General features: G+C 41.7%; 1 protein-coding gene across 2 annotated transcripts in view; it reads right to left on the bottom strand.

Annotated features, from left to right (window-relative positions):
- NIPAL2 (NIPA like domain containing 2) overlaps nt 1–13,733 on the bottom strand; it is a 138,920-nt gene extending 125,187 nt beyond the window's left edge. For both annotated transcript variants that reach the window (XM_072603427.1, XM_072603428.1), the window contains exon 1: nt 13,287–13,733. In XM_072603427.1, the coding sequence (XP_072459528.1) occupies nt 13,287–13,424 (138 nt within the window). In that variant the 5' untranslated portion in view covers nt 13,425–13,733. The remainder of the gene's footprint in view (nt 1–13,286) is intronic.
- Between the last annotated feature and the right edge of the window lie 405 nt (nt 13,734–14,138).

Here is a 14,138-nt window from a genome sequence, read left to right as displayed (position 1 = left end):
GTAGTAGACATAAGCACTGGGGATACAAACACAAAAAAAATAAAGCAATCCCTGTTTTCAAAGAGTTTACATTTTTTTGGTGGGGGGATAAGAAAGGGGATATACATATACACACCTATACATATATACACATTTACATACACACACATATATACACATGTGTGTGTATGTATATATAAACATACATATACACACATATGTAAATACATGAAGAAAATATTAAATTCTTAAGTACAAGGGAATTAGGGAGGGAAAGTTCTAAAAGTATTTAAATCTAAATAATCTAAAAGGATTAGGAAGTATGTACAAGGAGGTGTTTGAGCTATATCTTGAATAGATTCCATAAGGGGGAGGTAAGAAGGGAGTATATTCCAAGCACAGAGGACGCCAGTGCCAAGACACAGAAATGGAAGATGGGGTACGCTGTGCGGAGAACAGAGATGAGGCTTGTGGAGCAACTTTACAGCAAGGCTGGAAAGGCAGGTTGGAGGGCTTTAAAAGCCAAATGGAAAAACTTGTATTTTATCCAAGAGGGAAGAGGAAGCCACCCCCACACAAGAGGGAGTTTACTGAGCTCTACTCTAGAGAAAGCATTTTCAGTACTAGTTAGATTACATTAGCTAGCCAAAATAAAACACCATGTGCAAAACACCATTCTATGTAGTCCCTGCACCCTGCTCACATTCTGGTGCAGAGATAACACTGAAATAACTAGTTGTACAAGTAGAATGTATACTATACAAATGGAAGGTCATCTATACCTCGATAAGACATCCAGGTGGGACTTTCGTGGAGAAAGAAATAGAAGGAAGGGGGAAAATGACAAGTAGACAAAGATTTTTTAGCAGCCATGGCATTGTTAGGTTACCATGATGTCCAGAATGCCTCAGGCTAGAAACAAGATCCCCTTCCTCATCAAAAGTTTCAAATCAGAATACTGACAGACCTTTGTTTTTTCCTCCATGAAACATAACTATGATTTTGTAATAGAAGTCACTGGGAAGATGAGATTTATTTTTACAGAAAGATGTTTATAGCCAGTTTTGTTGCAATGCAGCTCTGCTTTAGAGAAAGCATTTTCAGTACTAGCTACATTACTTTAGTTTCCATCTTAGTTTCAAAAAAATTTTTAAAATGTTTTTCTATTATTTTAGCCTTACACTTGCCATTTTATCAGCATAGGGGAGTGCCCTCCCAGTGTGGAAAATCTCTTTACTGATACAGATCAGCAATTTCTTTGCCATATACAGTTTAAAAAGTATTGCCTAAGGCACTGAAAGGTTAAACATTTTGCCCAAGGTCATGCAGCTTGTGTGTGTGTGTGTGTGTGTGTGTGTGTGTGTGTATGTGGGGGGGGGGGGAGGCATCCTACTCCCCTCTTCCACTCCCCTATCCTGAGGCTGTCCCTAAACTCATGGGAACAGCCAGACAGGGCCACCAACATCAGGGGAATTCTTCTTTTTTCCTTTGCCCCTTTACTCAGGCTTCATGACTGTTGTGGAACATGCCTTTACATCCTTTCTGATGAGATGGGAGACCATCAGACATCACCATGCTGTCTCCCTCAATAAGAGTATAAGATCCTTGAGAGTAGGGACTATATTGTTTTTTCTAGTTGTATCCCCAGTGTGTAGCACAGTACTTATCACACAGTCAGCACTTAATAAATGGATTTTCATTCATTCATTTCATCCATCCATCCATCCATCCATCCATCCATCCATTCATCCATCCATGTAACCCAAGACTTTCTGACTCCAAAGACAGCCTTCCATCCTCTACCTCATTCTGTTCTACTGCCCTGAATAAGAATCTATATTATGACCTTCATGATGGCCTCTTCAGGACTGCAAGGAAAATGTAAAAGGCATGCCGCCAAGAACCTATTTTGCTGCATTGAGATAAAATGACAAAGTTTGAAAAGGAACAAAATTAAGGGTGAGACAAGAATCATACAGTACTCCTAATTCCTAAGGTACCATTTTTAAAGCACCTAGAGCAGTGCTTCCAGTGCTAAGTACAATGTTTGGTACATAGTAAGTGCGTAACACATATCTGCTGATTGACTTACTGACTGTTATAATGTAAATAATGAGCACTGGTCTGAATGTTGGAATCATCGAGTCCCTCTTCTGGTTCTGTCGTTAATGAACTGTGCAGACTCTGGGTAAATGACTTCACCTTGGTGAAGCTATTTTCTTCGTACAATAAAAGAACTAGTCCCCTGGTTTTCTGAAATTCTTTAACTTCTCTGATTTGGCTTCCAAGAATGGGCTGGTCTACGTGACTTCTGAGGTACCCGTACTGTTCAAAGATCCCAAGATTCTGTGATGATTTGTTTTGGGCCTTTCTTTCATCCCTGGTATCTCCCAACAAGCCACATTCTTTCAGGAGATAAGCTCCTTACAAAGCAAATTTTAAGAAGTTACTGGAACAAAGAGCTGACATTTCATATGGAAACTAAATGAATAAAAAACCCACTATTATCCAGCGTTGGAATTCAGTACATAAGTAGATCTAAAGAGAAGCTAGCTAGAATGCAAAGTAAAGAAAATCTAACTACAAAAAAGTCTAACAGGTAGGCAGAAATAAAAATGCTATGCTGGAATGCGGCCAATTCACTGGAGGCTGCCTGATCTATTCCTGTAACAAGTATCGTGGGATTCTAATGATCAACAGGAGCTTGGATTGGGTTGCTTCTAGATAATCTTTTATTTTCTTTTCTTAGTTGCCCAAGAATGTATTCAGAAATCTTCTGGGGGAAAAAATTGGTTAATGCCAAACCTGGCACAGAAAATGCAAGATCAATGCAAAAAAAATGGTCTCTAAAAATAGCTTTTGCTGAAGCATGATGAAAGAAAATAGAAAGAACCAGACATCACCCTCTCTCCATTCCTCTATTTGCATGTTCTTGTTGAAGATGTTATGGTTTTTTTCTGCTTTGGGCAATTATTGATTTCTATCATCCCAGAAGAGGTGGCCATAGCAGAAGAAATCCATACAATAATAAGAGTAGCTCGCCTACATATTGGATTTATAAACTGCCCCTGATTTACTCAAGTAGGATATTGCTTTTAAGTCTCCTTTTTAGTGTACTCTAACTTCTAAAAGGCTAGTACCTTTTACTTTTTAAAAAAAAATTCAAACTCTTTGAAAATTCTCTTCCTTCACCCTTGCCACGCGGGGGTTTTTATTATAATCCAATATTCCAGTCCAACAAGAGTTATTAAGTACCCACTGTGTAAGCATACACAAGGAATTGGGCTGTAAAGTACCCAAGGTAAAAAGACAAGATCAAATATAATCTGTGAAACAACCACCATCTATTGGTATTCTTTCTCTCCTTCCCTCCCCTCTCCTCCCTGAATTAGGTATTCTTCCTCTCCTCCTCCCATTCCTCCCCCCATTTTTCACAGAAAGGTGATTCTAGGGATTGATTAGCTCATGGGCCACCCTCCCTGCTTCCTGGTAGTTTCTGGCCATATTGGCATGACTTCCTCATTTCCTAAGGGCATGAAAGGTTCACAGATGTCCCAAGACCACAATATTCATCACAACTGGTCTTTTTCAGTATGGAGATTAGGAGGTCAGAGAGGGTCTGGCAAGAGACAATTAGTGCCTGGTGGGAACCAGACAATGGAGGCTGAAGTACAATAGGAGAAAGACTCCCACAGTCTGGGCCTGGTACCACTCAGAAAGCTGTTGACATCCTGGCAGGGGAAGAAGAGGGGAAGGTCTTTAGTGAGCTTTCTGAAGAACCAAGTCCTGCTGGGCTGTTAGGCTCCAACTTAGGAGGAAGACACAACAAACAAGTTTCAACTGTCACAATATTTTCTAGAGTAAATCCCATCAATAGAAGTCTACATTTCAGGTGTTCTCTAACTAGCAAAGGCTAAATTTTTATTAGCTACAACAACTGAAAAACAAAAAAAAGCAACCTTTTCAATTTGCAGATACTGGGAATATTAATGAAAAATGAAAACATGTTTATATGATGGTTCAAATTTGAACAATACTGAGTACAGTTGATATATGCTATTCTTAAACCAGTAATTCTTTAGAAATTCAAAGAATAATCATCTTGTCATGACATACCATGTGGCTAGCTACTGTTGCTGGTGTCAGTTACTCAACAAGCATTTATTAAGCACTTATCATATACTAACAGGCATTGTGCTAAACTCTGAGGATGCAAAAAGAAGGCAAAAACATAGTCTTTGCCTTTGAGGAGCTCACATTCTGATAGAGGAGACAAGTAAATAACTAGCTGTTGGGATTGGAAGCTCAATTCCGTGTGGACAGTCTCGGGCGGGTAAAGGTGGGAGCTTCTAAATCTTAGAGCTCTCACGAGACCCCCCCCAGGAAACGGCAGGGGATCGAGGTGAACCGAGCTATCTCGAGTAATTCCGCCTCTTCCCGTGAGAAACGTGATGGGAGAGAGATCTCCCCGCCCTCGAGATTGTCCCGGATCTGGGCACACCTAGTTACCTAACAGCACGGTATTCAGATGCAAACTATGCGGCTGAAGGTTAAGTAGGATTGAGGAAGCCTGAAAGCTCTCTTAGCACGTGAGGAGCCAAGAGGACAGTAGGCTCCGCTTTTCTTCTTTCTTCTCTCCCCTCCCCCTCTCTCCCCGCTTGTACTTCTACTTCCAATCCCTTAAGATCTTAGCCTCCTTAGGAAATCTCCCCCTCTTCCTCCTAAGGAAGACCCCCCTGCACTTGTAACCGAGACCCTGAAATAAAGCTCAACCCTTGTTCGACTCTGGAACGTCCTTTCTCTCATATGAGCATCCGGTTTTGGCCAACCGAAGACCTCGGAGGTGAGGTAAGAAGACTTGGGTAGACCACACAGGCCTCTAGGCCTGGCAACTAGCTATGTAAAAGTAGATGGAAGTAATCAAAGAGGGGAGGGCATTAGTAGCTATACCCTTAGGATCTGGACTTGAAATCAAGAAGATTCCTATTTCACACTGCGTAAGTCTCTTAACCACTCTCTTACTCTGTTTCCTTATTTTTAAAATGAGGGGTTTGGAATCTGTATCCTCAACAATCCTTTCCACCTCTAAGCCCATGATCCTATGACCTCCAGAGACCATGCTCTGGAAGAACTAAGCCACTTCAATTTGAAAATTCTGATCTGGGATCATTCTATTCTGATCAATATGTAGCCTCAACCCTGCTTTTCCTCATCCATCTTCCTGCCAGATGATGAGGAATCCACTCCTTCTGCTTTGGAAATCAACAGCAGGATTACCATTAAAAATTTATTTTTAATTGACATATGATATTTCATTTCTTATAGATTTCATACTCACATTGAGTTAGATATTTTACCCAAAGTCCAGGTTTTTATTAAATAGGACCTCCTTCACCAAATTAATCCACTCAGCTTTGGAACTCTGCCCTCTCTAGGGCTGAGCTGTCCTGATTGGTGATTACAAATCTACCTATTCTACTATTTCTAACCAAATCTAGACTATTTTTCACATCTATCCACCTTGAACATCTTGCCACCTTTTCACCCTACCACTCCCCAATAGGATCTCCAGGGATTCCCTCATCTATGAAGTTTTTAAACTCTGCCCTGAGGCTGAGCTATCTTGACTGGCAAGTGAGTATCAGCTCACTTAATATTAAGCAACATGGGAGACACTGGCTGCTCAGCATGGAGTGCCCACATCGGAAAGGGTGCTATGCTCTATGAGCAAAGCAGAATTGAGACAGCAAAAAGTAAATGCAGGATGGGCAAATTTGGAGTATCCACACCAAATATTCATACAGACTATCTGTGCCCAACCTGTGGTAGAGCTCTCCAAGTTTGTATTAGTCTGATGAGCCACAGCTGGACACACTGAAACTTCACTTTATCATGGTAATGTCATTTTAGTCCTCTTCGAAAATGAAGGACAACAACCAAGCCTTCCCTAGATGAGTTTCCCATCCACTCATCCCAGGTAATTTCCCTTGCCCTCACTTCCTACCCTGATCCACATACACTCTCCTTTTCTGGAAAGGTTCTTAACAATTAACTGTTCTATGGTTCTATTTATCAACCTTGTGATCCTCCACACAAAAACTTGCTTCCCTGGCCACCATTCTTCTCTATGTATTGTTTTTCCTTACTAGAATATAAGTTTCTTGAGGGCAGGTGTCTTACTTTTATATATTATATTCTTAACACCTAGCACAGGGCAAGGTATGCTGTAGGCATCTAATAAATCCTTTTTCATTCATTCATTCAACTGTGCCCCATTCTTGATAGCAGACTGGTAAAGTCAGTCTGTTTTCCTGATGAGACATGGCTTAATACAACATTCTATCAGTCACTTGCTAAAAGGTCCTAAGAATTACTGTCTGGGAAATAATCCCTTCTAAGAACAATATTCATAACATACTGGCAAAGAATGTGGGAGTGGTATTGATAACACAGCATCTCTGTCTATGTAAAAAAACAAAAACAAGCCCCAAAGATAATCAAGAATGCCGGGAAAGTGCCAGGAAAGCAAATGACACCCCACCCCACCTCCACCAAGGATTCCATGAGAAAAATTGTTCTCTCTCTTCAGAAAAAAAGAATCTTTTTTTAGTGTTTATTTTTTTATTTTGGAAAATGGGTTGACGTTTTTGAGGGAGCTTTTTTAGATCAGGGACTGGCTTTTGCCAGAGTTTAATGTATATAGTAGGCACTTAATAGATGTTTATTGATTGACGACTTCTCATTCCATTGTCTTGCCAATAATCACCCTTTTCAATTCTTTTGTTATTTTTTCAATGAATTGTTTATTTTTAATATTCATTTTTAAAAGTCTGATTTCCAAATTCTCTCCTTTTCTCCTGTCCCTAGTCCATGCAATGAAAAGGCAAATAATATCAATGATACATGTGAAATCATGCAAAACATTTTCATATTAGCCATGTTTTGCAAAAAATGTAATAAAAATATAGAAAGTGAAAAAATTATACTTCAATTTGTACCCAGAAGTCATCAACTCTCTCTTTGGGAGGTAGATAACATTTTTTCATCATGAGTCCTTTGGAGTTGACCCTCCTCTCTTTTATTTTTTTTTTTTATTATTTATTTTTAACACAGTTTATAACAGATAAAGCAATTCCAACTTTTGGTTGGGTGATACTTCTTTTTAAAGCATTTACAATATGGACCACAAAAGAATTTCTTTTTTAAACATTAGTCAACTGAGAAACAGATAATATTTATGTTGCTAATTTCACAAGCTCTTGACCTAATTGTCTCCACAGTATTACTAAGAATTAAAGGACCCAAACTTATTGTTGTTGGTCTAAAGCCCTATGCCTAATAGCTTAATTTTAGACTTAACCTCAGATGTTCCCCTACCCATAATCTATAATTGAATAGATCTGGTATGAAGCTTACAAATCTTTTGACCGTAGGAAATTGCCACCAAGAGTAAGGACATTGCAGGGATACAACCTCTCCCCAACTTCATGTCAGTTCCAGGTAGGATTAGATTATCCACTTGCATTCAGTCAGGCTTAAAGTCTGCCAGGTATCAGTGGGGAAATTGAGTCAGGAGAATCCCATCTCAGCCCATGCTGAACAGCCACTCTCCCATCCTTCCCTTGAGATCACCTATGCAATTCATACCAGCATCTCACCAGCTTACTGGCATCATGTATTGGAGGCTCAGATTGCCTTTCTTGCTACCCATACCTGGAGTTAGACTCAGAAGAACAGTCACTTAATAGTCCCATAGCATCTAAAAATCCCTCCTCTCTTTTAGAAGAAAGTCTTATAGGCAGCAGCCTAGAAAAAGCACTGGATCTAGAGTCAGAAAACCTAGGGTTAAAGCCCCAATTCTGTTGTTTATTACCTGGGTGACCTTAAGTAAGTCAGTTGTCCTTGAAAGGTCGCAGTTTTCTCACTGGCCAGATGATAATGCTGGATAATTGGTTACTATGTTCTCTCTATCCTCTGATATACAGAATATGCAGATTTGTGTAGTCTGAAAGTTTTTTTAATCCTTAATTCCAAATTGTATTTTCTCATAACAGAATAAGGAAATAAACATTTATCAAACACCTACTTTGTGCTGGGCTCTGTGCTAAGAACTTTACAAATGTCATCTCATTCTATTTTCACCAACAAAACTGTGAGGGAGGTATTATATTCCCCATTGTATAGTTGAGGAAACTGAGGCAGACAGGTTAAATGACTCATCCAGGATCACACAGGCTGTCTGAGGCTAGACTGGAACTCAGATCTTTCTGATCTGAGGTCCAGCACTCTACCTACAACTCTGTATAGGCTCATCCTGACCCCACTATCCAATCAAAGCCAAGTCAACAAACATTTATTAAATACCTATGTGTAATATATTGTTTTAGGTGCAGGGGATATGAAGGTGAACTGAAAAACAGTTCCTACCCTCAATACATTCTATTCAGTTGAAACCACCAAGTATCAGAATGGGAATTGGAGGGTTGGAGTAATTGATCTCGAAGATACCTCCTAGCTCCTAATCTATGATCTACAGATTTCTAATTCTTTGTCTTCTGCAAATGAATTGCTGGATCCAAAGAATAGTGACTGATGGTCAGATACAGGTAGAAATGGATTCCTCCATACATTTATGCTGAATAGTTTAATATTTTTTCACTGATTTGTATAAAAGCATAGATAGCATGCTTATAAAATTGTCAGATGATCCAAGTGCTTGTGGTTATTGGAAGATACAGATCAGAGTATGATAGTTTTGGATTTTGGGTCTTGTCCTGTAATTTCACTGGTCTAAGGAACTTCCTGGTCAAGAAATTGTCTTTATCAAGATCTGGACCTTCTCTGCAATTTATAGTCTCAGACCCTCTGCAATTTATAGTCTCAGAGAGTTACTTGGGACACTTAGAGGTTAAATAATTTACCCAAGGTCATTCAATCAGTATGTATCTTTTTCTCTCTCAGAATACTAGGCTGCCTCATAGATAACAGATAAAGGATCCAAAAATACTTCAACAGGCAAGAACATCATGCTGAACTGTTTGGAATGAAATTTAATAAGTATAGGGGTAACTTAAAAATAAACCCTCGGGTACAACATAGGAGAGGCAGAAGAAGATCTGGTGTTTTTAGTGGGCTACAAGTTTAATGTGGATCAATAAGATTGCCAGCAAAGGCTAATTACAACCTAAGGCTGCATTATAAAAGGTGTTGTTTCCAGGATTAAGGAGGTGCACAACCAGGTGGCTCAGCAGACAGAACTTTGAGGCTGGAGTTAGGAAGACCCGAGTTCAAATCTGGCCTTACACACATAGCTGTGTGACTCTGGATAAGTCATTTAACTTCTGTTTGCCTTAATCCACTGGAGAAGGAAATGGCAAACTACTCCAGTATCTTTGCCAAAAAACATGTAAACGGGATCTTGAAGAGTGTGACACAACTGAACAACAACAACCTATCCTTCCATCTTCATGTATTTGAAGAGTTAATACATTAATGAAGGATTATAATAGTTTTTCTTATCAACCCCCCCCTCCCCCCCCCCCCCCCCCCCCCCCCGCCCCGATTGTTACTGTTCTCAAAAAGGGCCATGAAATCAGCAAGGTGATACCACTGGAAGCCCGTGAGTAAAGCTGAAAAGTGTTGAATTTAGTCTTTGTTTATTCACTCTAAAACTGTTTATCAACAAGCAGCAGAATGGGCTGGCCTTGCAAGGTAGTGAGTTCTCCCTCACTGGACATTTTTCTCCAAGCAAAGGTTGGATGGCCACTCAGGGCTGATACCACCGTTCTTGCAGTCATCCTAGACTACAGACCACAAGAATGTTATGCATTGCTATTCTCCCCTTAGCCATACAGGCTTGAAGTCTTTTCCTTCAGGTCACACAGAAAGTCTATTTACCTTTCTTTTTTATTTGTTTTAGATATTAACTCTAGTTTGTACATTTGGTAGTCTGGGCCTCCTTACTGGGAATGCTGTTGGGAGGAGGGGGCAAATAAGGCAGAGAAGAGTGAGAGAAATTTAATGCTAAAGCATTGTGCCAGAGAAAAACTTTCTCTGGTTGGGTACTCTGAGGTTAAAAAAAAAATAGAAAGAATTAAATATTGTTTTATTGCAACTCCCCAGAACAGTGAAAGAACGTACTGAGAAACTCATCTAGAGGATAATGTTGGACTTGGGGGTCGGGAAGTCCTGAGTTCAAATCCTGACTCAGGTACTTAATCAGCTGAGGGACCCTGGGCAAGTCACTTAACTTCTTTGTACCTCAGTTTCTTCATCTGTAAAATGGAGATAATAAATAGTATTTAATTCCCAGGCTGTTGTGAGAATAAAATGAGACAACATATGTATAGTGCTTTGCAAACCTTAATAATCATTATTTTCTTTTGTGGTTCTTAGTCTTTGGTGAAGAAAACATCAAGATCACCTGATTGTGACATAGAGACTTGGAGTCAGGAAGACCTGGGTTCAGATCCTGCCTCTTACAATTATTAGCTTTGCTAACATGAGCAAGTAACGTAACCAGTGCAGTGCCTGATACATAGTAGGCACTTAATAAATGCCTTTTGGCTTAGTTAGTTTCTTCAATTGTCAAATGTCCTCTAAGATACTTCCCAGTTCCAAAACCAGGATCCTATTCTCTGTGACTCCTTTTGTCGGAGTTAAGAACTGCCACATAAACAAGCCCTGTCACCATTCTGAGTTCAAGAGTAAATGGGAATCTCTAAGCCCTTCTCTTCCAATAAGGTACTTAGCTCTTGCTTAAACTAGGGTTGTTAAAGCTGACAATGTTTTCCAAAGAAAAGATGGGGACAAAGCCTCAAAGAGTTGCCTCACCACTACGTGAGAGGAGATGGTTTCCACTTAGAAGGAAGTAATGTGCTGAGAGATAACATAGGAAAATGCCACATTGTAACAGCACTTTCACATGGGCTTCTCTCAGTGACTCTGCTGCCAACTTGAAAAGAACTGTTAAGACTGGAAGTCAAGAACCTGATATGGAAACCCAGCTCTTAATTTTTTGGGCTTCCGTGTTTTCATCTGTAAAATGAGGATGGATGTTAAACTGGATAACCTCTAAGGACCCTTCTACCTCTAGACAGATGATCCTGTAAAAAGTCAGGCTTTTTTCCCCCTTTGCTTACATGCAGGAGTTTTGTTTGCAAATATTTAATAACCATCTCTCTAGGAAAAAAATGCATTAAATATGTATTAAACTTTAAGTTTAATCTTTATCATCAACACTTTCTTAAGTCTAGACAATCAGCAAAAAAGTAAATCAAGTCCTGTTGGTATAGAGATGAAAATATTCATGCTGAAAATTTAAGGATCATCTCCCTTTCTGGTTCCAGCATATCCCCGGTCACATGTAATTTTATTTAATTTCTCTGAACTTCAATTTTCTTATACGGATATGTAAAGACGTGGACTAGTTGATGTCTTAGAACCCTACTCAAGTGCTAACATTCGAGGAACGTGGATGATTCACAACTATAGTCCTACTTGCCTCCCATTTACTTGAAAAGAGGAAAGAAGCTTGATTGGTTGTTTCAGGCCAAGTTCTGGTTGGGTTTGGAATTACCCTTGGGTTTGCAAGGAAAGTCAAGGCCATGGGGAAAATGGTGGAGAGCTTCCACAGGTCATTTCCATTTTCAGAAATGATAATTGGTTAAACATCCACCATAAGTGGAATGGGAGAAAGACCTTTCTCAACATGCATTTTTCTAAATGATTACTTTTATTTTTCTTTTAGTAACTTCCCTTCATTAATCATTTCCTATTTATCCTGTACATAACTTGCTTGTATATATGTCTGATTGTTCTCTCTCTCTCTTTCTCTCTCTGTATTCTATTAGACTGTGAGCTCCTTGTGGGCAGGGACTTTCTTTTGCCTTCGAATCTCCAGTGCTCACCATATAATAGGTGATTAATACTCACTGACTGGCTGGGAAATGCTTATTCCCTTCCCCGGTTGGTCAATAAACATACATTAAGCACCTTATAATGATGATAATTAATACTTATTGACCAACTAGGGATGGGAATAAGCATTTCCTCAGTCAATGAATAAGCATCTTTTATGTGCCAGGCACTATGCTGAGTGATTTACAAATATCTCATTTGATCCTCACCCTTCTGGCTAGGTAGGTACTATTATTTATTCCCATTTTAAAATAGGAGAAACTGGGGTAAACTGAGGTTAAGTGACTTGTCAGTGTAAATACACAACTAGTGAGTGTTTGAGGCTGAATTTGAACTTGGGTCTTGTCCAGGCCCAGCTTCTTATCCACTACTCTACATAGTTGATTCTGTCTGATTTTAAAGAAGAAATCAGTTTCTCTCTGGGTTGCATACATATATATACACACATATACATAAAATCATATACGCATATGTGTATACATATTTATATAACAGTGTATCGTAATGGAAACAGAGCTGGATTAGGAGTCAGGAGGACTAGGTTCCAATCTAAGCCGGTCACTTCCTTTGCGATCCTGGGCAAATCATTTTATTTCTTTGGGTCTCTATTTCCTCATCTGTAAAACCAGGACGTTGCAATAAAATCTCCTGTCTTTTCCAGCCCTAAATTATAAGACTTGATGCTCTATACCAACTTTATCACTTCTCCTTCGAAATTTGGCAACCAGCCTAGGCACAGCAAGCTGGTTGGTGGAAAGGAAAGGGTGGGGGTGGGAGGATGGCGGAGGGAGCCCCTGAGAGGAGACAGGGTGTAGCGTTTGCATCCCGAAGGGATGGCTGGCTCACTGTGCACACAAGGGTGTGAGATGCTTGGGGGTGGGGTGGGGGGCGGGGTGTGATTCGCTGGAGGCTCCTTCCTGAGGGTTGGGGAATAGCAGAGGTGAGGGCGGGCATCGGTCGAGGCCGGCCAAGTGGGAAGGGTACAGGTGGGGGACACTCAGAGGCAGCAGGTGAGAGAACTAGCCAAGTGAGAGCACCACGGGTGGGAGTTTCACAGATGAGATAGACGGAGGTGAGGGAGATGCAGGAGAAGGAAAACACTGTCGAGAGCAGTGCAGATGAGCGGTGTGGAGGGGAAAAATGACTTGCTAAATGACAGCCCAGCTAGGGGGTTCGCAGGTGAGAATGGCATAGGAGGGAGCTTGCGCAGGTAAGGCGGACGCGGGTGAGAGAGATGCCGGTGAAGGAATACAGTGGCAAGAGCAGTGCAGTTTGAGGAGTGACTGCCCAGATGACAGAGGGCAGGTGGGGGTAGGGGGGCTTCACAGGTGAGGGCGGCGCAGAGGGGGACTGCCCAGGCGGGGATCGGCGAGGCCTCGGCTCCTTACCTGGTTCCTATTGTACCAAAAGCTGGAGAGGGAGCCGTTGCCCCCGCCCTGAGCCCCGTACGTGTAGTTCCACGCTAGATCGTCCAGGGTCTCGGAGAAACCCACGTCCCCCGACCCCCCGGACTGCAAGGACGCCATTAGGTGCCCGCGTGGGGAGGCGGGGAGTGCCCCAAGGGCAAAAGCCCCGCCGCCCCCTCCTCGCGGTCCGCTGGTCTTTCTCCTCTCCCTTCACCCCGCCTGGCCGCAGTGCCCGGAGCGAGCCCTCCTGTACCTTCAGCTGGCCGCAGGGGAGGGGGGGCGGTGCGGCGCGGAGTAGGCGGCGCTGCCCCTGGGGAGAGCAGGGCAGAGGCTGCGCGCACACTTCCTGGTCTGGCACCCGCACCTTTGGGGTGGGGTGAGAAAGACACCTTACTATCATGCATCCACCTCAGGCAGAGGTGGAAGAAGATCCTGAACGTGAGAGGCGGCATCCTCACTCCCCGCGTCTCCCTCACCACCATCATCAACTGGGGAAGGGGCCTGCGAGGCTTTCACCTGGACCTCGGGCCCATAAAGGTTGGGACCGAGATTCTGGAGACCCGGGTTCTGGTTCTGTTGTGTAACCTTACGCAAGCCTCCTAACTCCTCTTTGGACCTCAGTTTTCTCATCTCTAAAATCAAGGGTTTGGATTTGATGACCCTTCAACCTTCTCATTCTAGGGCTGAGCCTTAGGGGAGAAAAGACTGTCTCTAGTGGGTACCGGGTGGGCAGCCTGAATGAACTTGGCAGGGGAAACGAGACAAAGAGCTGTGGTCTTCCCTGCTGTGGTCGTAATAATAATAATCGAATTATTTTAAATTTTACGAAGTGCT

Source organism: Notamacropus eugenii, chromosome 4, assembly GCF_028372415.1.
Source record: "Notamacropus eugenii isolate mMacEug1 chromosome 4, mMacEug1.pri_v2, whole genome shotgun sequence".
Taxonomy (NCBI): Eukaryota; Metazoa; Chordata; class Mammalia; order Diprotodontia; family Macropodidae; genus Notamacropus; species Notamacropus eugenii.
This window is presented reverse-complemented; position numbering and strand designations above follow the sequence as displayed.